Source organism: Felis catus, chromosome D3 (genome assembly GCF_018350175.1).
Source record: "Felis catus isolate Fca126 chromosome D3, F.catus_Fca126_mat1.0, whole genome shotgun sequence".
In the NCBI taxonomy this organism is placed as follows: domain Eukaryota; kingdom Metazoa; phylum Chordata; class Mammalia; order Carnivora; family Felidae; genus Felis; species Felis catus.
Window position 1 is genome coordinate 40,315,851 of NC_058379.1, and position 26,242 is coordinate 40,342,092.

The 26,242-nt window shown below is 40.2% G+C and overlaps 1 protein-coding gene across 13 annotated transcripts in view; it reads left to right on the forward strand.

Annotated features, from left to right (window-relative positions):
- DLGAP1 (DLG associated protein 1) overlaps positions 1-26,242 on the forward strand; it is a 1,131,601-nt gene that overhangs the window by 920,363 nt on the left and 184,996 nt on the right. For all 13 annotated transcript variants that reach the window (XM_045042034.1, XM_045042033.1, XM_023241780.2 and 10 more), the window contains 2 exons: positions 11,703-11,880; positions 23,628-23,868. In XM_045042034.1, the coding sequence (XP_044897969.1) occupies positions 11,703-11,880; positions 23,628-23,868 (419 nt within the window). The remainder of the gene's footprint in view (positions 1-11,702; positions 11,881-23,627; positions 23,869-26,242) is intronic.

A 26,242-nucleotide genomic window follows, 5' to 3' on the forward strand; every position in this document is an offset into this window, starting at 1 on the left:
TAGGAGAGGGAAGGAAATGAGGCCAGTCTGAGCTGTCTGGGCAGCAGCCTCTGAAAGGGTAGCTTTGTTTATTTTGTTTAATCCCTTAGCTCCGTCCTTCCTGGGGTTTTTTTTTTTTTTCTGTCATAGAAATGTCTTTTTTTTTTCTTCCTTCCTGTTTCATGCACATTACTTATTGGAATCTTGGGATTTTTCACAGCAGAATATGTGTAATCTATTATATTGCTACCTCAATACATTTTGACTAGAAAGCTTTTATCCCTTTTTAGGTGTTAGTAAATGAATGTTCAGTGCTTCTCTATGGAAAAGTTAAACCATCCCCAATAGGGTAAATATTAGCTTTCCATTCCCTCTCACTCAAAGCATAAGAGATTACTATAATTCACCACAGTGCCTAGGTAATAAAAGTGGGTAGAAGTCATATTTTCAACATCCAAGCACATTTCTGGTAAAGCTTTTGACTGCCAACACTCCTAATCATTACTTTGCACCTAATTGATTTAATCAGGGTACCTGTGGTCATTTCAATACTATTTGATTCTGGTGATAATGGACCTGTAGGCATGTTTCCATTTTGCTCACAAATGCTTTGAAATGTTTCTACCTTACATCATGGGCAATTATACTTTCCGTTCAGAATTCTGTGAGGGTAACGATTCTTCCCATTTCCTGGAAAACCTCCCCCTCCCCCTTTTTTGAATGAATAAGTAGTTATTTTCTCTAAATGTAAGTTTCAAAACTAGTGCATTTCTACAGCTAAAGCTGATGCAACACACAGCCAATGAATGTGCATTCATGTGTGCTTTGTGGCACATCAAAGTTGTATTTTAAATGCTTTCTCCTACCATCGCTTCCAGTATTTTTATGCCTTAATTAAAGCATTGGAGTGGCTACGTGGAACTATAGTAGCCACTGATGTGTTGGAAAAGCAGGGGGCAATATTCAGGAGAGGAGTGTTGTTATTATAAACTACCTTTGCTTCCTAGAGAAACAGAGAAAAAGAATGCTGCAATCAGAGAACAGCATGAGCCCAACAGGAACCCCACCACCTTCCTTGGCTCCTGTCTGTCTTCCTTCCTCCCCAGTGACAATAGTGCTGACCCATAGGGCAGGGACATGGAATATACAGGGGGCTTCAAACACAGCGGTGCCTACACAGGTCCTTGAGCCCACACCCACGAGTACATTCTTAAAGTATGCATTTTTTGCTCAGTGCAAAAACTTCGGGTTCATCGCAGCGGAAGCTTTGAAATTTGGAGATTAAATTGGCTCTGCTTCCTCTTAGGTAGGAACTCAGTTCTAACATCCAGCTTTGGACTCGGTGAGGGACCACATTGTTTAGTTTCTCTCTACCCAGTTTCTTTCTAACCCATTCATTGTCTGAAGGTGGAATTATTATTTTTTTAATGTTTATTTATTTTTGACAGAGAGAGCGAGAGCAGGGGAGGTGCGGAGAGGGAGGCAGACAGAGGACCTGAAGTAGGCTCCTCCTTGTCAGCACAGGGCTCCATCGAACTCAAACCGTGAGATCAAGACCTGAGCAGAAGGCAGACACTCAACTGACCGACCCACCCAGGCGTCCCAGGGTGGAATTCTTTTTTATCAGATTTTTATTTTGATATAATTGTAGGTTCACATGTAGCTGTAAAAAGAATACAGAGAGATCGCATATACCTTTTACCCAGTCTCCTCCCAATGGTAACTTCTTACAAAACTCTAGTGTAACATCACAAGCAAGATACTGACATAGCCAAGATACAAAAGCTTTCCATCACCACAAATAGCCCTCATGTTGCCTTTTCATAGTCACCTCCACTTCCCTCCCACCCCTGCTTCTTCCTTCACCCCTGGCACCCACTAATCTCTTCTCCGTCTCTATGAATTTGTCATTTCAGGAACGTTCTATAAGTAGAATCATTTAGTATGTAACCTTTTGGAAATCACTTTTTTCATTTAGCATAATTCTCTCGGAGATCCTTCTAGACTGTTGCCGAGTAGTGTTCCATGGTGTGGATGTACCACACTTCACTTAACCATTTACCCGCTGATAGACATCCAGATTGTTTCCAATTGGACACTATGATGAATAAAGCTGCTACAACATTCTTATAAAAGTTTTTGGGTGAACACAGCCTTCATTTCTCTAAAATAAATTCCCAGGAATACAACTGCTGGGTCACGTAAGAGTTGTGTGTTTCATGTTTAAAGAAATGATCACATTTTTTAGAGTGGCCGCACCATTTTACACTCTCACCAGCAGTGTATGAGTGTTTCTGTTTCTCTAAATCCTATCAACATTTGTTGTCATTAGTTTTGTAGTTTAGCCATCCTGATAGGTATGTAGTGCTATCTCATTGTGGATTTTATTTGTGTTTCCCTAATGGTTGATGATGTTCAACATCTTTTCATGTGCTTATTTGTGAAATGTCTCTTCAGGTCTTTTGCCCATTTTCTAATTAGATTTTTTTTTTTTTTTGTCTGTTGGATTTTGAGAGTACTTTGTTTACAGCACCTACAAGTCCTTCATAAGATATGTGCTTTTTTTTTTAATCTTCTTGTCTCTAGCTTGTCTTTTCATCGTCTTCATAGAGTCTTTCAAAGAGCCAAAGTTTTTAATTTTCATTACATCCAATTTATCAAAGTTTCCTTTGATGGATCATCCTTTTAGTGTCAAATCTAAGAACACTTTGCCCAGCTCAGAATCCTGAAGATTCTCCCTGTTTTTTCCATGTTTTGTATTTAAGACCATGATCCATTTTGGGTTAATTTTTTATAAAGTGTGAGACGTAAAGTTTGATTTAGTTTGGGTTTTGCCTATAGATGTCCAATTACCCCAGTACCATTTGTTGAAAAGGATATCTTTCCTCCATTAAATTGCTATTACAAAAAATGCTATTCATCTGACTCTTGATTTCAGTCCAGGTCACAAGCTCACGAATAGAGGGATCAAGGTCTGCGAGGAACTCTGTGCTGGCTGCACTGAGTCTGCTTGGGATTCTCTCTCCCTCTCTCTCTCTCTCTCTCTGCCCCCGACCAGGTCACATGCACATGCACATAGGCACTCTGTCTCTCTCAAAATAAATAAACATTCTTAAATATTTTGTTAAAAAATGCTATTATAATTGCAATAATAAGCTGGACATGTTTGCGTAGGTTTATTTCTAGATTTTCCACTCTGTTCCATTGATCTGTGTGTTTATTCCTCCCACCAATGCCACACCATCTTGATTACTGAAGTTACATAGAAAATCTTTCAGTTGAGTAGAGTGAAAATAGACAGATACAAATTGAGTAGAGCGAATCCTGTTTTATTCCTCAAAATTAATTTGGTTATTCTAGTTCCTTTGACTTTCCATGTAGACTTTAGAATAATCTTGTCTATATCCACAAAAATATGGAATTTTTTTGCAGTTTTATCGTTTGGTGTATGCATACAGATTCCTGTGTCTTCTTACTGGATTGGTTCTTTAATTATTTAAATATGTAATGGCACTCTCTGTCTCTAGTCTTTTTCTTTACCAATAAACTTTACTAATAAAATTTCTTCATCTGATATTAATAGAGCCACTCCTATTTTCCTTTGATTGATGTTTCCATGATACATTTTTTTCTATCCTTTTCTTTTCAATTTGTTTACATCATTATATTTGAAGTGAGTTTCTCAGAGACAGTTGGGTCATGTTTTTGTTTTTGTTTTTTTAATTTTTTTTTTCAACGTTTATTTATTTTTGGGACAGAGAGAGACAGAGCATGAACGGGCGAGGGGCAGAGAGAGAGGGAGACACAGAATCGGAAACAGGCTCCAGGCTCTGAGCCATCAGCCCAGAGCCTGACGCGGGGCTCGAACCCACGGACCGCGGGATCGCGACCTGGCTGAAGTCGGACGCTCAACCGACTGCGCCACCCAGGCGCCCCTGGGTCATGTTTTTTAATACAGTCTGCAAATCTCTGTCTTTTAACTAATGCATTTAGACCATATATTTAATGTAATTATTATCTTAAGGTTTAAGTCTTCCATTGGATTTTTTGTTTTCTGTTTGTTCTGGGGTTTTTTGTTTGTTTCTCTGATTTTGTTTTCCTCTGTTTCCCATAAGAAATGGAAACTCGAATATTTTTTAGACTTCTGTAGTGTTTTTGAGTATGTCTTTTTGGTATAGTTTTTTAGTGGTAGCTTTGGGAATTATAACTTACACAACTTAATGATATCATTTTACCAGTTTGAGTAAACTATAGAAACCTACTTCCCTTTGTACCTGTTTACTATCTCCTATTTATAACATCACTACCTTAAATATTTTCTATACATTTTTTAATTAAAAATTTTTTTTAATGTTTATTCATTTATGAGAGACAGAGAGAGACAGAACACAAGCAGGGACTGAGCCACCCAGGCGCCCCATCTCTGTAAACATTTGGAACCCTACCAAACAATGTTATAATCTTGGCTTAAACCACCAAACATAATTTAGAAAACTCAAGGGAAGAGAGAATGCCTATTCTATTTACCAATGTTTGTGTTTACCATGTCCTTTCTTCCTTCCTGATGCTTCAAGTTTCCTTCACTGATTACTTCCTTTCTGTTTAAAGAACAGCCCTGGGGACCCTGGGTGGCTCAGTTGGTTAAGCCTCTGACTTTGGCTCAGATCATGATCTCATAGTTCGTGAGTTCGAGCCCCGCGTCGGGCTCTGTGCTGACAGCTCAGAGCCTGGAGCCTGCTTCAGATTCTGTCTCTCTCTCTCTCTCTCTCTCTCTCTCTCTCTGCCCTTCCCCCCTCCCCTCTCTCTCTCTCTCTCTCAAAAGTAAGTAAACATTAGGAAAATTTTTTTTTAATTTTTTTTTCAACGTTTTTTTGGTGTTTGGCTGGAGTAAAGTCATCATTGTTTAACAGTGTTCTGTCTTAGACTCATAAATACAGAGAACACACCGCTGGTTGCCAAAGGGCCAGGGGCCAGGGGATGAGCAAAATAGAAGCGAAGCCACTTAAGAGGCACAAGCCCCCAGTAACAAAATAAATAAGTCATGGGGATGAGAAGTAAAGCATAGCAAAGATAGTAATCAATGTTGTGATGACATCGTATGGTGGCAGATGGTAACCACACTTATTGTGGTGAGCATCGCATAATGTGTAGAATTGTTGAATCACTACTTTGAACACCATCGTATGTCACCTTTTTGGTTCTAGGTTGGGCTTATGTAGTTGGCCATATTTCTTATGTATACCACAACCAGGTAACTGCCACAAAGAAGAAACCTTGGAAAACCATGAAGATTTTGTTTCCATCTGAAAAAAACTTGGATATAATTGTAGAACCTCTCCTGGTAATATTTTAGGAACATGGGAAAAGTACTAGCAAAAAAGTAAATGTTATCTCAGTTTTCGAAAGACAAGATTCCAAAAATTGCAAATAGTTAATCTAATGTGAATCCTTATGAAAATTCCAGGAGGAATTTTTACATCGACGGTTTGTGATGATTTAGAAAATGGGGAACTACCATAGATTTACTAACAAGGCACGAATAGAACTACCTGTATTTCCCTCTTTGAAATGGTTGAGCCAGGCACATGAGAGGAATGTAATTGCATTTAGGATAGTATGTAAAATAGTAGATCACTTGGGGCGCCTGGGTGGCTCAGTCAGGTAAGCGTCCAACTTCAGCTCAGATCGCAATCTCATGGTTCATGGGTTCAAGCCCTGCGTAGGGCTCTGTGCTAACAGCTCAGAGCCTGGAGCCTGCTTCAGATTCTGTCTCCCTCTCTCTCAGCCCCTCCCCCCCCCTCAAAAATAAACATTTAAAAAAATAATAATAATAAATAAAACAGTAGATCACAAAATGTTGCATGAAAAAGTTAAAATCAGAGAAACACAGGCTGGGTGATAGAGGTGAAACAGCTTTACAGCAAAAACTATATTATTGATGGACTGAGTCAACTCGGAAGATCACTGACTCACCAAACCCCAGTCAATAACTTTACAAGTAATTGGGTAAGGAAATAAATGGCATAATTATGGGAAAGGTACGAGATGGTTAAGACTATAGAAATCAGGCAGACTTAGCTTGAGATTCTGAGTTTACAAACTTAGCCTTAGTTTCCTCATTTGTAAGATAGAAAATAACAGTGTTTCGTAATTGCTATAATAATCCATAATATTGGTGTGACAGATAAGACATTGTAGGTGAAGCTCTTAAATACATGGGACCTTGTAAGACTCACTGATTTGGGGTATTGCTATGTTTGCTTCTGTTATCACATATACATAACTGGCAAGAATAGTTGATCTATTTATTGCATATTGCATGGGGATGACAGGATTAGCCTTCGATTTCAATTTAATAGGAACTAAAGTGTCAAAAATTAGAACGATTTAACATCATTTGCTATAAAGATCTAAAAGGTGTCCAAAGAGAGCTTACCAGAAGCTAAGAGCGCGATTATAGCCCAAACAATCTAGAGCTTCCTCAGGCCATATCCCAGGAGGATCTTCTCTCGAAGAAAGGACAATAGTCATTCTGTATTCTGTACTTGTCAGCCCACATTTGGAAGTTTAAGTTTGGCTTTGGGTACTTTGTTGTCAAAGAGGAAATAACAAATTGGACTGACTTCAGAGACAAGTCATCAAGGTAATGGACACCCTGGAAGCCTTGACATAAGAGAACGAGTTAAAGGGGGGCACGTCACCCGGAGAAGAGAAGGCTTAGCAGGGATAGACAGCGGCTGTGTTCAAGACAACTGAAGACTGCACGGAAGGGATGTGTTTTTCGTGACCTTTTGGCATGCCAGTAGTGAGTAGAGACACGAAGCATTTGACAACGGAGGTTAGAAGAAAACCAACACTGTAAGAATTATTTAAGAGTCTGTCTTTAGTGGCTTTTTGTTCTTCCTAAAGTGAAATCAGAATATGAAACACTTTGAAAAATCTATCAAAATACTTTCACATAAGTTTTAACTCCTCCAATTTGTCAATGTCAACTTGTATCTATGTAAGTACATCTGCTCTGCTCTGACACTTTTTAAATTGAAGGAAACACTCTGTATTTAGCTCCAAGCAGCATCTAGGTCACTATTTCCACCTCCTCCTAAGCATTATCATCATGGGCTTTTTACTAACTAGTACATTTCAATTGTCATCACAGCTTTCCTAGTGATGACATTACTTCTTTTGTCACTGATTTGTAAACTGACATGATTGCCAACAGTCTTTCTGCAATCTCTACTTACAGAATTACTTTTTCGGATGCCTTAATTATTTCGATGCAATTTATTCTCCATCATGCTATATCAAGTTTTAATTACATTACTGTTTTTGCAATTACTGGAGCAATAAAATGATACTCACATTTTTCCTATACTTTCCGCTGAGTATCATTTGTCTCTTTTCAACCACAGGAATCATAGTCTCTGAAATACTACCATAAGCACTTAACATGCTTAAAACTTACCTTAAATGATCGATAAAATGTCTTTCAAGGAAGAAAAAAAAAAAGTTCTATTATGTTGGTCCCCAAATTTGTTGGGAGTTTAATTGCCAAGCGATGAAATAGGAAAGATTAATTACTTCGTTAAAGAGAGATTTTTACTTCTGGGAATATCCTCAAAAAAACTGGAAGCAGGGGCTCAAACAGACATTTGTACACCCGTGTTCCCAGCAGCTTTATTCACAAAAGCAAAAGGCCGAAGCAACCCAAGTGTCTGTCAATAGATGAATGGATAAACAAAAATGTAGTATCAACACACAGTGGATTGTTCTTCGGCCTTAAAGGAAGTTCTGACACGTGCGGCAGCCTGGGATGAACCTTGAAGACATGATGCTAAGTGAAACAAGCCAGGCAAATACTAAACAATTTCACTTGTATGAGATGCCCAGGGTGGCCAAACTCAGAGACGTAAAGTGGAATGGTAGTTGCCAGGAGCGGAAGGTGAGACCGCTTAAGATCTACTCTCAAATACCTTGTGATCTCACTTATGAGTAGACTAAACAAACAAGCAAACAAATGAGCTTATAAATACCAAGAACAGATTAGTGGTTGCCAAAGGCGAGTGTTGGGGGTAGGAGAAATGGGTGAAGGGGGTCAAAAGGTACAAACTTCCAGTTGTGAAGCGAAGAAGTCCTGCGGATGTGATGTACAGCGTGGACACTTTTGTTAACAATCCTGTATTGTGTATTTGAAAGTGTTGAGAGTACATCTTAAAAGTGCTCATCACATGAAAAGAATTCTGTAACTGTGTGGTGATGAATGTTAACTAGACTTATTAGGGTGATCATTTAGCGATATTTACAAATAGTCAATCACTCATTAGGTTCTACATCTGAAACTAATATGTCACTTTTATATCTCAATTTAAATTTTTTTTTTTAACAAAAATCTACTCGGGGCGCCTGGGTGGCTCAATCAGTTAAGCGTCCGACTTCATCTCAGATCATGATCTCACTGCTCGTGGGTTCAAGCCCCACATCGGGCTCTATGCTGACAGCTCAGAGCCTGGAGCCTGCTTCAGGTGCTGTGTCTCCCTCTCTCTCTGCCCTTCTCTCTCTCTTTCTCTCTCTCTCTCTCTCAAAAATAAATATTAAATGAAAAAAAGATCTACTCTCTTCGCCAATTTCAAGGACACGGCACACTACTTTTAACTATGGTCACTATGCTACACGTCACATCCCCAGGGTTTATTCATCTGATGAAGTTATACTTTTAGTACTGTATTCCAAAGTTGATCATATTCACCTTGGGGACACTGTTTTAAAATCTTGCAGCCTGAGTATTATTTCATCTTTCTCTTCAGCTGCCTTACTGACACACTGGGCCAACCTTGTTTATGTAGCTGCCCCACAGCCAAGAAAGGGTCTCCTATCTTTGAGTGCTCTTAAAGGACATGATAATGAATGGGACTCAGCCAGGCCCACATCTCAGTGCTGATAAGCCACGAAACGTTAACTTAGCACGAGCCATTTAGGGAGGAAAGTGGAAAAAGACAGACGTCATTTGAATAGGCCAACATTGAAAAATAATCCATCTAACACGAGAACGAATATTTCTGAATACGCACATGCCCTTTCTTCTTAGCAAGCCACCTTTCTCTTGAGGTGAAATCTAGGAATAAATGCACTATTTTCCGGTGTTTCTCCAGTGTTTCCGCATCAGCAGCACATGTACATACTGTTACCCTTTATATTGACAGCTGTGGGCTCCGCTCAGTGGACAAGAGGAAAGAGTTCATTTCCTTACAGTTAGCGTCTGATGAAAGTGTGTGCTGTTTTATCAGAAATGACTCACCAAAGTAGAACTCTTCAATCCTTTCTGAATGATTTTTCACTTTGAAATTTGGGAATTATGCCTTATTTCATGACAGGTGACCTGGGTGAATGATTGTTGCAAGATCATTTCCCCATCTCAGCCAGCAGACACTCATTTTTCAAAACACTGGCCTTTCACTTCGTCTGGTGAATATACAACATTTATGAAAGTCACCCCCCCCCCGCCCCCCCGGAATTGCTGCCCTGATAACCATTTGGAACAGCACCGTCATTTATGTTGGCAATATCCATGCCCTGGGTCAGGTTGCAAAAGAGCCAAAGAAACACGTTTACCATCTAATTCTCACGTTCTAAGGGGAAGTGAACTTTTGGTTATAAATGCTTCTAGCTAAGTCTCTCTTTTCCTAGAAGAGACCTTAAGGGGAAAAGGAATTCTTCAGTTTGTATGTTGGTTGGTTGGGATTTGGGGCATGAGCATTTATAAAGTGGCCCATTGTGAATCACCATAATAGCACATAACACATGGCAAATATTTGCTTGAGCTGGCAGAGCAAATAGTTCATGTTTGACAGCTACTTGTAGGATCCATCGAGAACATCCATTTTTAGAACAGTTTCCCTTTTGTGGTAATAATGTAGGAGGTTTGCTTTTGATGTTAAATTCTGGATCTATTTTTTTAATGTTTATTTATTGTTGAAAAAAAGAGAGAGAGCATGCATGAGCGGGGAAGGGGCAGAGAGAGAGGGAGAGACACAGAATCCGAAGCAGGCTCCAGGCTCAGAGCTGTCAACACACAACCTGATGCGGGGCCAAACTCAAGAACAGCGAGATCATGACCTGAGCCGAAGTCAGACGTTCAACTGACGGAGCCACCCAGGCGCCCCTATTCTAGATCTATTTTAACTTGGTCCCCTTTCCAATGCAATTGCAAAAAGTAGCTGCTCCCAGGTTTTAGTATTACTGAGTCCATCTTTTTTGACTATTATATTTAAGTAATTACATTAAATTAATACAAAATTAATACAAACTTCAAGAATGAGTGCAATCTCGTACATTGCCAAGAGGACATTTGGAATGTGGAGAATATCTTTACCGTCTGTGGGCAGAATGCGTTCTAATAGTTTGCCAGTTGATTTTTTTTATCTTCCAGATAATTAATTGTACAATCCATGAATAATCAAAGCTTATCTCTCAGTTCACCACATTTATATTCCTTATATCTTTTTATTTTCTAATTTCATTGGTTATAATCTCTGGGATGATGATAAATAACAGCAATGGCATTGGGCATACATCTTTCTTATCAACTTTAATTTTAAACTGCAAGCGATGTTTCAGCAAAAAGAAAAGAAATTTAATAATGAAAGAAAAATCACCCTGAACTCCATGTGAAAGCAAGCTTTAAAAATTACTGAAAATGAATTGTTTGTATATGAACATAAAAGCAGGAAGGATTTACACCAGACTGCTATGGGTGGTTCTTTTAAGGGTGTAGAATTCTGAGCAGAAACAGGGGTGGAGAGGAAGACCCACCTTCTGTTTTATATACTCCTATATAGCTTGGCAATGAGTATTTTCTACTTTTATAATTTTAAAATGCATCGTGAAAAAAATACAAAGAGTACAGTGTGTAAAGACTTTCTTTACATATCAAGATTTAAAGATGTGCACATTGTTAACGGCTAAAATTTAACTTTTGTTCACTAAGTTCAATCTCAACTAAACGAGACAAAGATTAGATAGACAAGCAGATGACGGAAAGATTGGTAGAGATACTGAAATAGATGTATACCCACTTACTGTTACTAGAAAGTCCAAAAACAAAAATATGGGCACAGAAAGGAAATGGGTAAAAGAAAAAGCTTACAGGGGTGCCTGGGGGGCTCAATCAGCTAAGCGTCCTTCCTTTGATTTCAGTTCAGGTCATGATCTCACGGTCGCAACACTGAGCCCCGCATAAGTCTCTGTGCAGAGCCTGCTTGGGCTTCTCTCTCTCTCTCTCTCTCTCTCTCTCTCTCTCTCTCTCTCTCTCAAAGTAAATAAATAAACTTTAAAAAGAATTTTAAAAAGAAGAAAAGGCCTACAGACTACCAGGACAGGATTCTGGGGCAGGGAAGTCAGAACTATTATCTCCCCCCGCCCCCGCCCCCGCCCTGGGATGCAGATGGGGAAATTATTTCATAGGCTGAAGAGAATTTTAATTGCTCACATCATGAGATGTTACGAAACCTTAATGATTTCTGGTAAAAAGTTTTTCCTTCTAGGGCACCATGGGAGAGTCTAGGAATCAGAGGAAGCCATCTGTATTGTTCATCCCAGTATTTAGGGTGATACTAAATGATATCCAATATCCAATATCCAATATTGGGTGATACCCAATGATAGAGCAACCATGTCTTATTACTACTTACATTTCTACTAAACGTGCCCTTTCCTTTTTTCTGTTTTAGGATTTCCAATGAACACTCCCCCAAACTCCAGATCCGGAGTCACAGTTACCTGAGGGCAGTAAGTGAAGTCTCCATCAATCGAAGCCTGGACAGCCTTGACCCTGCCGGCCTGCTCACATCACCAAAGTTCCGCTCTAGGAACGAGAGCTACATGCGAGCCATGAGCACCATCAGCCAGGTGAGCACTGTGGCCATGGGCCATGGGCCATGAACTACATAAGGATTAGTAGAAACAGAGGGCATGAAGTGAGGAGATGGCCACTCGCAGAGTAAACCACTGAGGGGTCAGGTGGGAGGCCTAATCTAAATGCTACACGTATTCACCTAAGGCAAGCACCCGGTATCAGCAGTCTGCCAGCAGAGAAGGGGTCCTCTGCAGAGGGATAAAGGACATTGGAGCGAGTCCTCGGAAATTCATCAGCAGTCAGTACCAGCAAATGTGCCCTTAAGGAGTTGATGGATAAGGTTGAAAAGACTCTTGAAGGACAGAAGGACAGCGTAGACATCACTGGCAAAACCAAGGCAGTGTCTAATCACAAAAGTACAAGCGTTGAGCAAGTCTTGATAGACAGCAGCCTGAGGACAGGAAATGAGATACAGTCTACTTATCTCAATGGGGTCCCAGGTGAATACTGTATCTTGGTAATGAGACAAAAGTCACTTCTAAGAACTGGTATCAGGACTAGGGATGAAGACTCAGGCATCTTAATGCTAGATCCAAAATATCCAGGCCCTCCCATCAAAGTTTCAGAGAGTGGGAGAGGACTGGGCTACTTAAGATCAGGGGGCAGAGGGGCGCCTGGGTGGCTCAGTCGGTTGAGTGTCCGACTTCCGCTCAGGTCACGATCTCGCGGTCTGTGAGTTCGAGCCCCGCGTCGGGCTCTGGGCTGATGGCTCAGAGCCTGGAGCCTGCTTCCGATTCTGTGTCTCTCTCTCTCTGCCCCTCCCCCGTTCATGCTCTGTCTCTCTCTGTCTCAAAAATAAATAAACGTTAAAAAAAATTAAAAAAAAAAAAAAAAGATCAGGGGGCAGAGAGAACCTGGGGCTCTTTGAAGACCGGACCCTGCAGCTTTCGGAGCCACCAGGGGAGCAGAAGCTGCCGCTAGGGACGCCTTCCTGTGGGAGCACAAAAAGAAGGATTGGATGTTTTGTAAATGATGCCCAGGACCTCTGAAGTTAAGTTTCTATCACAAAAATAACTGCCATACTATCAATTCAGCTAATATTTATTGAGCAGAACACTGGACCAGATTATACAAGTTATTCAGTGATTAACAGTACAAAATCCATTCCCGCCAAGAGCTTGTAAGAGAACATACAAAAAAGATAAAAGTCCTATCACAGTTATTATTTACTTGAACACTACAAAATACTCTGAGGGAGGTAGGGCAAGTGTAAGAGCCTCCTTTACTGGGTCCCTCTGCTAACTGCTTTATATTTTCATAATGTTATTTTATAAAACACTCTGTAAGAGATGGAAGAAACCAGATGTCAAATGAGACTTTGTGGTCACAAAATTGTCAACAAGATCCTGAAGCTAAGGAGAAAAAGGTGCTAAGAACAAAGATTCTGAAGAGAGAGCTTCCAGGCATGCAGTCTAGGAATACGCATTTTAACAAATATTCCAAGGGATTCTAATAAAGTAGTATTTGATCTGGACTTTGAAAAATGCTTCCCTAATTCAAGGAATAGTGAGTGTTCTAGTTTTGGTGGAGCTCAGAATACTTGTAGAGGCAGCAATGGGAAGTCTGTCCTGAATTTTGCCCTGGAGGTATATATTTTTTTTTCTTCTCAACATTTATTTATTTTTGGGACAGAGAGAGACAGAGCATGAACGGGGGAGGGGCAGAGAGAGAGGGAGACACAGAATCGGAAACAGGCTCCAGGCTCTGAGCCATCAGCCCAGAGCCTGACGCGGGGCTCGAACTGACGGACCGCGAGATCGTGACCTGGCTGAAGTCGGACGCTCAACCGACTGCGCCACCCAGGCGCCCCTGGAGATATTTTTTTTAACGCATGGCCTTGCATGCCAGCTCCAGGGGACTGGATTTCATTTATTAGGAATGGAATTGATTAAAAATTAATTAAAACTTCAGCTTTTAAGCAGCAAGAGATATGATCAGAACTTTGATACAAGAAAATTCATATTCAACAAAGGCAGGGACCATAGCAAGGTTCTGAGAGCAGGGCAGAGTGGGAACAGGGAAAGCTAGCCTTGGGGACTCCAATATCTGCCTACCGTACATTTGCTTACTTTAGAGAAGGCTCCAAGAGCATGCATGCCAATGTGTGTTAGTTAATGCTGTCCAATGACACTCATTCCAACGCTCAGGGAAATTAGTTGGTGCCTCATTTGGTGAAATTTTGACTTGTCTGTCTTTACTTTTTTTACACTAAGCAATATAATATTTTAAATTTCTTTAAGCTTATCTTTATTCCAGACAGCCTCATGGTCACATAGCCTTCCAGAAATATAAAATAGTCTATAAATCCAGCTGTCATACATGTAGAATACACCGATGGATTTTTTAAAAATTTTGGGGGTGCCTGGGTGGTTTAGTTGGTTGCGTGGCCGACTGCGGCTCAGGTCATGATCTTGCAGTTTGTGGGTTCAAGTCCCATGTCAGGCTCTCTGCTGTCAGCTCAGAGCCTGGAGCCTGCTTCAGATCTGTGTCTCCCTCTCTCTCTGCCCCTCCCACACCCGTGCTCTGTCTCTTTCTCTCAAAAACAAATAAATATTTTAAAAATTGTCAAAAAATGCTTATACCCATTCACTGCTTTCATAACTTTAAATGTTTAAATTTTCAATGTTCAAGACAGGAGAAACATGCTACTTTGCCCCATCAGGACATTCATTGCGTCTATGCAGCTGCCTGACTTGGGTCCCTGTGCCACAGATCGGACCTTCCTGAGACAATATCCCTTCCTAGTGACAACCTAGTAAAATATCAACAAATCACTGAAGAAACGCATGTGCGCCCCGATGCTATGGCGGGTCAAGCTCTGCAATTCGGTAGTATAATCATTCAGCCTTGAGTAAAATACAGAAAGAATAGCCATCCTAAATGGATTCCTAAGGCTATATCATTTTTCTAGTTCCGTATTCAATTTTCAAGTAACACAATATCTTTAAGGATAATTTCAAACTTTCCATTGCAGTCCCAACACTGTCATTATTCAAAGGAGAATAGTTTCTTCTTCCAAGCAATACTACCATACAGATTCTAGACTTTTCAAAAAGTGGTTAGCTTTTATGATATTGGGATGTTCTCTCTTATAGATCTTTAGTAGCAGCTCTAATAGTATAGAATTTAAATGCATGCTATCCTATTCCCTTTTAAAACCTGCCATTTTAGGGGCGCCTGGGTGGCGCAGTCGGTTAAGCGTCCGACTTCAGCCAGGTCACGATCTCGCGGTCCGTGAGTTCAAGCCCCGCGTCAGGCTGTGGGCTGATGGCTCAGAGCCTGGAGCCTGTTTCCGATTCTGTGTCTCCCTCTCTCTCTGCCCCTCCCCCGTTCATGCTCTGTCTCTCTCTGTCCCAAAAATAAATAAACGTTGAAAAAAAAATTAAAAAAAAAAAAAAGATGGGGCTTTCTAAAGTAAAGCTTGAGAAGAAAGAATTTTTAAAAGTCACATGTAAAAAAAAAATATTTACTATAATAACGAGGTCATTTCCAAATTGGCTCAATTTATGTCCTCATTCACTTCAAGTCCAATTCTCAAATATCTTCATCTGGAATGGTAAACCAGAAGCCTGCAGACATCTTTTGTCTGGCAATATGTTGGATTTTTACATCATGTTTTAAAAGTGAGTAGACAGGGGCGCCTGGGTGGCTCAGTTGGTGGAGCGTCTGACTCTTGCTTTCACCTCAGGCCACGATCTCACCATTTCCTGGGTTTGAGCCCTACATCAGGCTCCGCACTGACAGCACAGAGCCTGCTTGGGATTCTCTCTCACTCCCTCTCCCTCTGCCCCTCCCCTGCTCATGCTCTATCTCTCAAAATAAAATAAACTTAAAAAAAAGAAGTGAGTACACAGCTATTATGTTCAGCAGTAATCGTAGCAATTTAGCTGTGATTTGTGACCTAGGCCATCCCTTCGTTGTATATATACCAAGAAATAAAAACTCAGATGAAATAAGTATCTATAAATATAGTCGGTAACAGAACCTAGAAACCCAAGTGTCCTTACTCCTAACTAATAAGTTTCTTCAAAGCCTGCTGGTATCGGGGTATTGATGGCAACAATATTGCTAATAATAATAGTAATCATGGAAATGATAACAATGGAATGGTCATCATGTATTGCTTACCTGATATATACTAGAAGCTTTTCATATTCTCTCATTAATTTCATATCAACTATAAAAACAATCATTTTTTAATTTATGAAATTTAGTCTTAGAGAATTAGTATAATTTGTTTCATTCTTCCCACTACACTATCTCACAGAATAACATCCACTATTTATGTATAGTGTATGTATAGTGGATGTGCCTAGAAATATAATATGCATTTAAAATTTTTATTTTTATCCTTAAAGCATATGCTAGAGATAGGTATCATTATACCCATTTTACAGATGAGGAAAGTGAGGTCTAGAGAATTCAAGCAAATTGCCCATGACATAGTAGAAAGAACATTAAACTACTCCTTCCCATATAATAAAACCAAATAGATCTCAAATATATACAATAACACAAAGTGACAAAAATTAAAATTTATAAAATGTATGCCTGATATTTTAAGACTGATAGAACTTTTAACAAAATAAGAATTCTAGAAAACATAAACGATTGACATCTGTTCTAACTGAAAACTAAATTCTGTGACAAAAGATATCATAAAGTTAAAATGCAACTGATCGGAGGATATTTACATGTATCAAGAAAACAGGTGAATGTTCCAGTTGCCTAAAGTATATTTACCAATAAGTAAGAAAAGAAAAACAGCCTAAAAGAACGTAAGGCAAATCTTATGAAATAGCAAATTAGAGGGAAAAAATACAAAGACCGATAAATATAAGAAAAAATGCTTAAATACACTAGCAGGCTGATAAAGACAATCTGAAAAAGCCCAATATCATTTCTGACCTAGAAGAGTTGCAAAAAGTGCTAATACCCAGTTCCAGTGTCCATGCTGAGAAATGAGCTGTCTGGAGTGAACTGCCACCATTGCCATAGAAAGTAAGTCAATGAACATCTACAACAGTATAAAACATCCCTTTTGGCACAAGAATCCCACTTTTGGCACTCTATAATACAGAAAATAAAAGCACCAGTATATAAAGATAAACGCACAAGAGTGTTGGTCATAGCGGTCTCCAAGGACATATCTGAATCATCATCCACGATGGAGTGGTTGAATAAATTATGGTATAATCATCCTATACAATTTTACAGTGGTAGTGACTTAAGTGTCCGAATTTCCCTGAGTCTCCATATAAAAGCAGACAGAGCAACGAGGCAGAAAAAAACCCCAAAAGTCATGGAGAACATTTACAATAAAATTGGGTATAACAGGCTATTCCATGAACCCCAAATATAAGTGGATGAGAACAAACCACAAGTAGCCATAAGACTACACTGTATCCACGTCTGTGTACGAAGGCATAGAGGGAAACAATGACTTGTGTGACAGACTCGAGGATAGCAAAATAAAACAAGCCACAGGTATTCACCGGAAAGCTCAGGGCGCCTATTCGAGAACAGCAGCTGAAAGTGGAAGGGATTTGCCTCCTCTCGCGGCAGATGAATTCAAGGAGCCTGCAGTTAGGTCAAAAAAGACTGGAGCAGTCTGAGCCTCTTGTGCACTGGAGAGCAACCAACCAGTGTTTCCTTCCAGCACAGGGCCCAGGGCTGAGAAGAAACACAGGGGAGTGGAATCAAATATGAACAAGGTAGAGACGGTAGCAAAGAAGAAAAGAAAATGCCAAGGTAAAAGTTGGGGACGGGAGGAAAAGAATCAGGAAGTATCGCAAAGCTAAAAACATAAAAGAGGAAGTCCTAGGAATTTGAGGGGGATGTCTTGAATGTACCCACCCTCTCAAAGTCAGACTAATTTTCCAAAAACAACGAGGAACAATTACCCACCGTAAATCACATTCAAAATCACTGTAAGAAGAAAGAAAAATAAGGAAAAGAATAACATTCCTCCAGAAAATGAAAGCCTGCAGAAAGACATAACCACAAAATAGATCAAAACTGTAACACACTACACTTGATCTTGAACAACATGGGTTTGAATTCCATGGGCCACTTATACATGGATTTTTTTTTTCGATAAAGACAGTACAGTATTTTAACTGTCTTTTCTCTTCCTTATGAGATTTTCTTAATAACGTTTTTTTCTCTTACTTTATTGTGAAAATATAGCATATCATACATACACAAAATACGTGTTAATCAACTAAACTATGTTATCAATAAAAATTCTGGCAATTAATAGTTACATTTTTGTGGAGTCAAAAGTTATATGTGGAATTTCAACTGAGCAGAGGTGAGGAGTCAATACCCCCACCCCCCTGTTGTTTGTTCAAGGTTCAACTGTATTTTAAAATGCACTAAACAGCATTAAGAACACAATATAAGGGGCGCCTGGGTGGCGCAGTCGGTTAAGCGTCCGACTTCAGCCAGGTCACGATCTCGCGGTCCGTGAGTTTGAGCCCCGCGTCAGGCTCTGGGCTGATGGCTCAGAGCCTGGAGCCTGTTTCCGATTCTGTGTTTCCCTCTCTCTCTGCCCCTCCCCCGTTCATGCTCTGTCTCTCTCTGTCCCAAAAATAAATAAACGTTGAAAAAAAAAATAAAAAAAAAAAAAGAACACAATATAAGACATGAGAGAAAACGACATATCTGAATTTCAAAAACTTAAAAATAATGTCACAAAACTCAGGGAAGAATTAGAAGTAAAAGAAAAATCATTTCAGAAATGAAGATTAGACTAAAAGGAATATAGGCGCAAGTGAATGAGACATTTCATTCATTAAGAAAAATAGAAATCTAAAAATAGAAATCTTGGGGGTGCCTGGTTGCCTCAGTCAGTTAAGCACCCCACTTCAGATCAGGTCATGATCTAATGATTTGTGAGTTCGAGCCCCACAAAGGGATCCCTGTTGTCAGCACAGAGCCCACTTCAGACCCTTTGTTCCCTTCTCTCTCTGGCCCTCCCCCACTCACATGCACCCTCTCTCTCGAAAATAAACATGTAAACAATCTTTTAAAAAATAAATGAAATCTTGAAAGGGAAAAAAAAAGTCACAGGCAAACTATTGTAAGTGTGAACGAATGCAGGGAATATCGTTTCCATGAGCCCATCCTGAGGAATCCAACTGGACAATGAGCTTTAGACAACCCAAATGACCAGACATAAGAACCGCGATGAAAAGGTGCATGGACTTATTTCTGGACTCTCCATCCTGTTCCATTGGTCTGTGTGTCGGTCCTTATGTCAGTGCCAAACTGGTTTGATTATTGTAGCTCTGTGATAAATTCTGAGATCAGGAAGCGTGAGTCCTCCAGCTTTGTTCTATATCGGTATTGCTTTGGAAATTATGATGTATCGGTGTATTTTTCCTTGTGTTTTTGTTCCTGGGATTCTTGGAGCTTCTTGGATTCTAACATCCAACAAGTGGGAGTCCCAGAAATAAATAAATAAAAGGAAGGAAATTACCAATGAAATCATTCAAGAAATGGTCCCAGCCCTGAAAGACATGATTTTGCAGATTGAGAGGGCCCACCCAGTACCCACCACAGTCGATGGAGAAATATCCTCACAGGGAACATCATGGTGAAATGTCAGCTCTCTTGAAACAAGAATATCTTTAAAAGTTTTCAGAAGGGGATGGGGAAAACCAGTTCATACGGAAAGGCTCAGGAATGACAAAAGGCATCCACTTTCCCAAACTCTAACATACATGGAGGCTAAGAGACAAGGAGGAAAGCCTGAAAACATCTGAAAGAAGGGATGCAGGCTAGAATCCTGAATGCAAACACACCCTCCCTTAACAGGGGAGGTGGAATACAGACACTTCCATCCATGCAAGCTGGCCGCCTTGTCCGGGAAAGCACTGGAAGATTTGCTCCACAAAAAGGAAGGAATAAAACAAGGAAGATGGAACAGGGCCTCCATAATAGTCAAGACAATGAAGGGTACCCCCACAGTGATAAAGAAGAGAAATCCCGGGACAGCAGCGGGCTGTCTGTGGCAGCCATAGATTGCAATAGGGGGTCAGAGGTTCCGAGGGTAACGCTTTAAGGGCAGGAAGGAAACCAATAGGTTATCAGAGGTCTCTGAACATAGCAACAGATCCACATAAGCAAGTTTTTGGAAATATGAATGCAAATACCATAAGATCCAGCTGGAAGAATTGAAAGTGATTGCCTCTGAGGAGGGAGAATCTGGCGAGGAGGGGGCAAGGTGGGTCCAGGTGTTTGCTCTTTTCCTTTATAAGCCATCTAGAATTCTTTGACCTATACCTGTAGAATTTTGATAGAGAATAGTCTTTTTATGTGAAAAAGTAGTAGCAAGCATTAAATGTATAGTTATTTATAAGAGACTAAATGAGGGCTGAAGCAATAGAGAACATGTAGGTTATGTGCTCTGACAATGTAAATATAGCACAACTATTTTAAATGAGGAAAGAATAGAGAGTGCATATGCAGAAAAAAAAGGAATCATTAACTGTTCTCAATAAAGATATGGGCACGGTATTATTAGTATGCTATTCTGAGATGGTTGTGCAGATGAAAAAAAAAATGAATAATTGTAGAATATTCCAATTCTATTTCCTGTGCCCCTGAGAACCAGGATTTTTAGTATGGAATCAAGGTGTATATATATATATATATATATATATATATATATATATATATATATATATAATATAGAAGAGGTTACATTAAAACTGTGCAGACTGGGAGCGCCTGGGTGACTCAGTCAGTTAAGCATCAAACTCTTGATTTTGGCTAAGGTCATAATCTCACAGTCGTGGGATCACACAGCTTTTGATTCTGTGTCTCCCTCTCTCTCTGCTCCTCCCCTGTTCATTCTTTCTCTCTCTCTCTCTCTCCCTCTCTCTCTGCCCCTTCCCCTCTCACTCTCTTTCTAAATAAATAAATAAATAAATAAATAAATAAATAAACAAACATTTAAAAAAAAACAACTCTGCAGTCTGAATTTTAATCAGACCTATTCACTAGGTCTGACCATCAAAAGGCCTAGTTTTGCCCACTGAACCAGCCCAGTAGCCATGACAATGAAGCTTCCTGGTGTCCAGATTGCATTCTTGTGATACTGTTTTCTGCTAAAAGAAGAAAATATTGTTTGAAAAAATACTGATTCCAGGACTGAGCAGGTCAACAGGATTCAGGAGCCAACCTAAGGGGCTCCCACTGGTTAAAGATAAGACAAATTTCCGTTCACTAAGAATAATCATAACAGTCAATTTAAAACCATCAAATGTTGGGGCTCCTGGACGGCTCAGTCAGTTAAGCTACAACTAGAAACTGTAAAAAATAATGATGGAACTAGAACACCACCATTGCATAACTCCCAGTGAATTAACAGATCTAGACATTGAGCACAAGTGACTTCTAACAACATACAAAGAAAGACAACCCAGACATAATGTGTCTCCTGATAAAAGAACACATGATCTCTCCTCTTGCCAAAGGGACTGAACCTGAGTCTTATGAATCCCCTGGATCCAGCTTACAATTTTCAGGAACTACAAAAGATAGAAGACCATGCTAAATCCTACCACGAGTATGAAATCAGCAAATCCAGACCACGGGAACCTTTACAGGACAAACAACCCAGATGCTTCCATAAATAAATTGTCGATTAAAAACTGGGTGGGGGGGGCACCGGTGTTGACAGCACAGAGATTGCTTGGGATTCTCTCTCTCCCTTGCTCCCTGCCCCTCCCCCACTCATGTGTGCTCTCTCTCTCTCAAAATAAAGAAATAAACTTTTTTTAAAAAGAATTCTTTACAAAAATAAAACTCAGATTGGCAGTTGATTTTGGAGGGAAGATGGGGATTATAGTCAGGATGGGGCACATAGAGTGGTTGCTAGGGTACCTGGAAAAGCCATCTTTCTTGATCTAGGTAATGGTTACAAGGGTGTTTGTCTTATTATAATTCACTCGGTTCTACATTTATTTTGCTTGGTTTTCTGTATCTGTGCATAATAGAAACAAAAGGTTAAAAAAGAATGAAGAAAGAGAATCCTATTAAGATGTAAGTTTAATATAGAAGGTTAAGTGGAAAGAAAACATATTGCCAAATTATATTTACTTTATGGTCCAATTTTTATGAAAACTAGGGGAGGGGGGCAATATGTACCCTCTGAACAGACAGTCACCCAAGTTTTAACAGTTGTTACCTTAACAGGGATAGATATTTTACCATTTCTTTGCGATGTTTGGCATATTGATTAATAGGGGAAAATCTCTATGTGCGTGCACACACACATTTGCAAATACAGTTTTACCTTTTACTTTGAAATCATTCCAAGTTTACAAAAAAGTTGCTTGTAAAATACAAGGGACTCCTATATATCCTTGACCTAGATTCATATTCATATTCCTTTTGACTCATGTGCTCACTTTCTCTATTTATAATTAATTGCAAATATCATGTCCCCTTACCTGTGAATGCATCGTCAATATTTCCCGAAAATCAAAGATATATATGCATTTAATTTTTTAACATGGATGTATATAATTATTAGCCTTGAAAACAAGCAGGGATTTTATATCAAATTAGATAAAGTAGGTGAAAGTACTATTTTAAGCTGTAAAGAATCGTAAAGAAATGCATGTCTTTTTCCACTTGATATGCCTTAAGGTAGCTGGTCACTTCTACATGAAGTTTAAAGAAATTTGCCATTATCAGAGTATATCCTCAGATAACAGAAAATGAAGGAAGTCAGAAATTACAATCATTTTCAGTATTTGTTCTAAGCTTACTTGTAGTTTAATTGCTTAATAAATTCCTAATTACTCATTAATTTAATATTAGGGAAATTATGAAGTTCTAGAGGGTGGCAGAAATTTGAAGAATGCTCCCATGTCCCTATCAAATCAGCTACAAAGTAAGAGAAATTAACTGGGGCACCTGGTCTGTTTTTTTGTTTTTTTTGTTTGTTTGTTTGTTTGTTTTCTTTTTTAGGTGGTGCTCAAACCCAGTGTAAGTTATGTGCAGAGGAATATAAGTAAATAAAAACTGACCTCTGCAAAAAAAGAAAGACTTCATTTGGAAGATTTTAAAACACATTTATAAACAATTTGTGGACCATATCAGCTTTTTATAAGGAAGAATGAGACCTTCTTCCGATAGTGTGTAGATTGAAAATCTCCATAGTGCTTTTCAAGATTTTGACATATCTGGGTTTGGTCTATTTTTGTGCAGAATGAGAGTATCTTGCCAGAAAATATAGGGCCTGTTTTCATACTGTGCACTAAATTAAGCTGCATTTGACACTGAAATTATTTGACAAGCCAGTCACTTGCAAAAGCACAATAATAAAAATAGTAGTTTCTAAGATGTTTATACTAGAAACTATTCCCCTGAAATACCCAAACTCTCACCGTGGACTGACAAAAATTGTTCCCTAGGTTTGCATTTATAAATCAGGAGAATTAACACCTGGGCACGCACTGGAATAAGACCTCCTAGCCCCACACTTCTTCCATGCTGAAAAGAAAGCTCTTTTTCTTTAGAATTTGATGGACTGTTTGGGCTCATAAACAAGATGCAGTTCAGTTACGGAGTGTAACACAGAGGCGATAAAATGCATTGGCGTTGAATGCGGTCGGATGGGGCTTTCTGCGGAAGGGTGCGGGGTCAAGTCCGGGGATGCTTGAGGGAGAGGGTGCTTCTCCGCCAGGCAGGAGGAGTTATGGTTCCCCGTCTCTGCCCGTAGGTGAGCGAGATGGAAGTGAACGGGCAGTTCGAGTCCGTGTGTGAATCCGTGTTCAGCGAGCTGGAGTCGCAGGCGGTGGAAGCCCTGGACCTGCCCATGCCCGGCTGCTTCCGCATGCGGAGCCACAGCTACGTGCGGGCCATTGAGAAGGGCTGCTCCCAGGACGACGAGTGCGTGTCCCTGCGGTCCTCCTCCCCACCGCGCACCACCACCACCGTGAGGACCATTCAGAGCAGCACCGGTGAGTGAGCAGAGCGCCTGCCCCCCCCCCCGGCCCCCCCTCCGTGACACCGCGCCAACACAAGCCTGGTCTCCGGGTCCAGGGCTACAGAAACGACTGTCCCAAAAGACTGCACGTGGTGTCCTGCTGTTGTCACACAATCACCAGTAACAAAATACCACCCATGCCCTACAAAGAACGGTTGTGCCTCCCTGCCTGCCTCTGTCCCCAGGCTTTGACCGCATCCACAGCCCTTCTCTCTGTCTCCATCTCTGGCATCAACAGAGAAACTTCAACTACAGGTCCAGAAGGGACAGCGCTCAAGGGGGGAGGGGGTCTTTCTAAGATCCCCACACAGCAACCTAGCAACCAGCAAACTCATCCCACCAGCTCCTACTGGCCCCAGTCAGGCTCTGACTTTTAGGGGGTGACCCTTAAGCAAATCAGATACCCTGACTGTTGAGCATCACAGTTAGAATGCCTTTTTTTTTTTTAATTCCAAGATCTCCACAAAATGACTATCCGAAAGACCTGAAATCTCACTGTAAGAAAAAAAGGAAGAAATGGATGATTCAGTCATACTAATTGAACATCTTATGAGTTTTCTTTCATTATAACAAAGGCAGCTGTCATTATTTTAAAACCTACCAGCATATGTATACAGCATCTTCTTTTCCCTCTAAAGTGAAGTTAGGTTTATGCAGTTAAACTGTATTTTTATCAGATTTTAGGTAGAGAGGCAGAGACAAGCTTAACTGGTTTCCATGACACTAAAACCTGAATAGGAATATAGCCATGAGTTATATATGACAATGTGCATTGGGTTTATATATATGTATATTTGTTATATGTATATTATATATAATATATATATTACATTTGGGTCCAAGAAGAAAATCCCCTCCATTTTAACTAGGCTCAACTGTATGATTGAATTCAGTGTAACTCCAATACAGAGTAGTTCTATTAGAAGACCATCAAACCTAGAGTCATGGTAAATAATAAGGAATAAATTAGAAGGAAAAGCCTGTGCCAGAATATGTTAGTACTCAATTTTAGTTCTAAGTGCATCAAATGCCCATAATTACCATTCAGCCTAGAACCTTTGCAGGCTTGAGAATTAACAGGTCCTCAAACCTGAGTTAAAAATCCTACTAACTAGAGATGTGGAGTTGAGGTAGCAATTTGTAAGAAACCGTTAGAGGTTAAACAAAAGTTAGGATCAGATCAGAGAAAGAGATGCTTCTAGACAGTGCCCTGGCTTCACGGCTCTGCAGAGAGCCCAGCAACTCTGGCCTCGGCTGGCTGTCTCCAACCAGATAGTGGATGTGCATTCTTGTTCACCAGGAAATTCTACAAGAACAGCCACAGATAAGGTTAACAAATAAGGGTGACTCATAAAATGAAAAAAAAAAAAAGTGTCAATCATCCATGGGCATATTTCTGTGCGCGTTTATGTTCATGCAGTAAGTGTAATTTGAAGATCTGCCCTGTGCCTATAGCGTATTGCTGTGTCTTTTACTGTTTCCCCATCTTCATCACCCCCACCCAGCCCTTTCCCAGTGTCCGGTCCACTGCTTGCTATGACAGTCTCGCCGCCTGCCAGCTGTTCTGTGCTGAAATCACTCGTCAAATACACGATCTGCACATCCTTGCCCAGAAGTACTAGGGGAAGGAAAAGGGCCACTGGCTGACCCCTTCCCCCTCAAGGAGCGGTGTTGTGGACAAAGTGGCGAGAGACTCCAGAATGGCTTTTTTTTTTTTTCTGCTCGCCTCTCAGAGATTGTGTGCTTTTGTCATTTGAGGGGCAACTTACTGCCACCTCACGTCAGTCGGTTCTTGTGGCGTGCTGTTGACTTTTCTGAGACCTTTCCCAGATACTCGGGAGGTTCCTGGAGTTCAAACAGTAGGGACGCCAGATGAAATCCAGGGTGCCAGTTAAACTTGAATTTCAGATAGTAAATAATTTTTGTAGTGTAAGTCTCTCTCAACTGTTGCACGGGGCATACTTATACTAGAAAACTATTTGTAGTGTTTGCAGTATTTGGTAAATGTGACAAGCCCACGTGAGGAGATGAGTAGAATCTGGGAAGATGTCCTGCAGTTGTTCCTTTTAGAATATAAATTGATCACAAGGTCTTTGGCTGGAGGCCTTATGGGGGAGAATGCTCAAAAACAGAGGGAAGTAAATAAAAATACAATAGAGGTGATTGCACAGCTCCTTCTTCGGCCCCATGTGTCTCATCATAAGTACTGGGCTCCATCTATTGACCTGCAGCTCTCAGGATGGGAAGGCTCCAGGGGTGGCCGCAGCTGGAGGGGTTAGGGGCAGGAAGATGTGGCCTGCCTCCGGGAGTGATAAAGTGTAAAACACCAGATTTTTGCACAGGCAGCT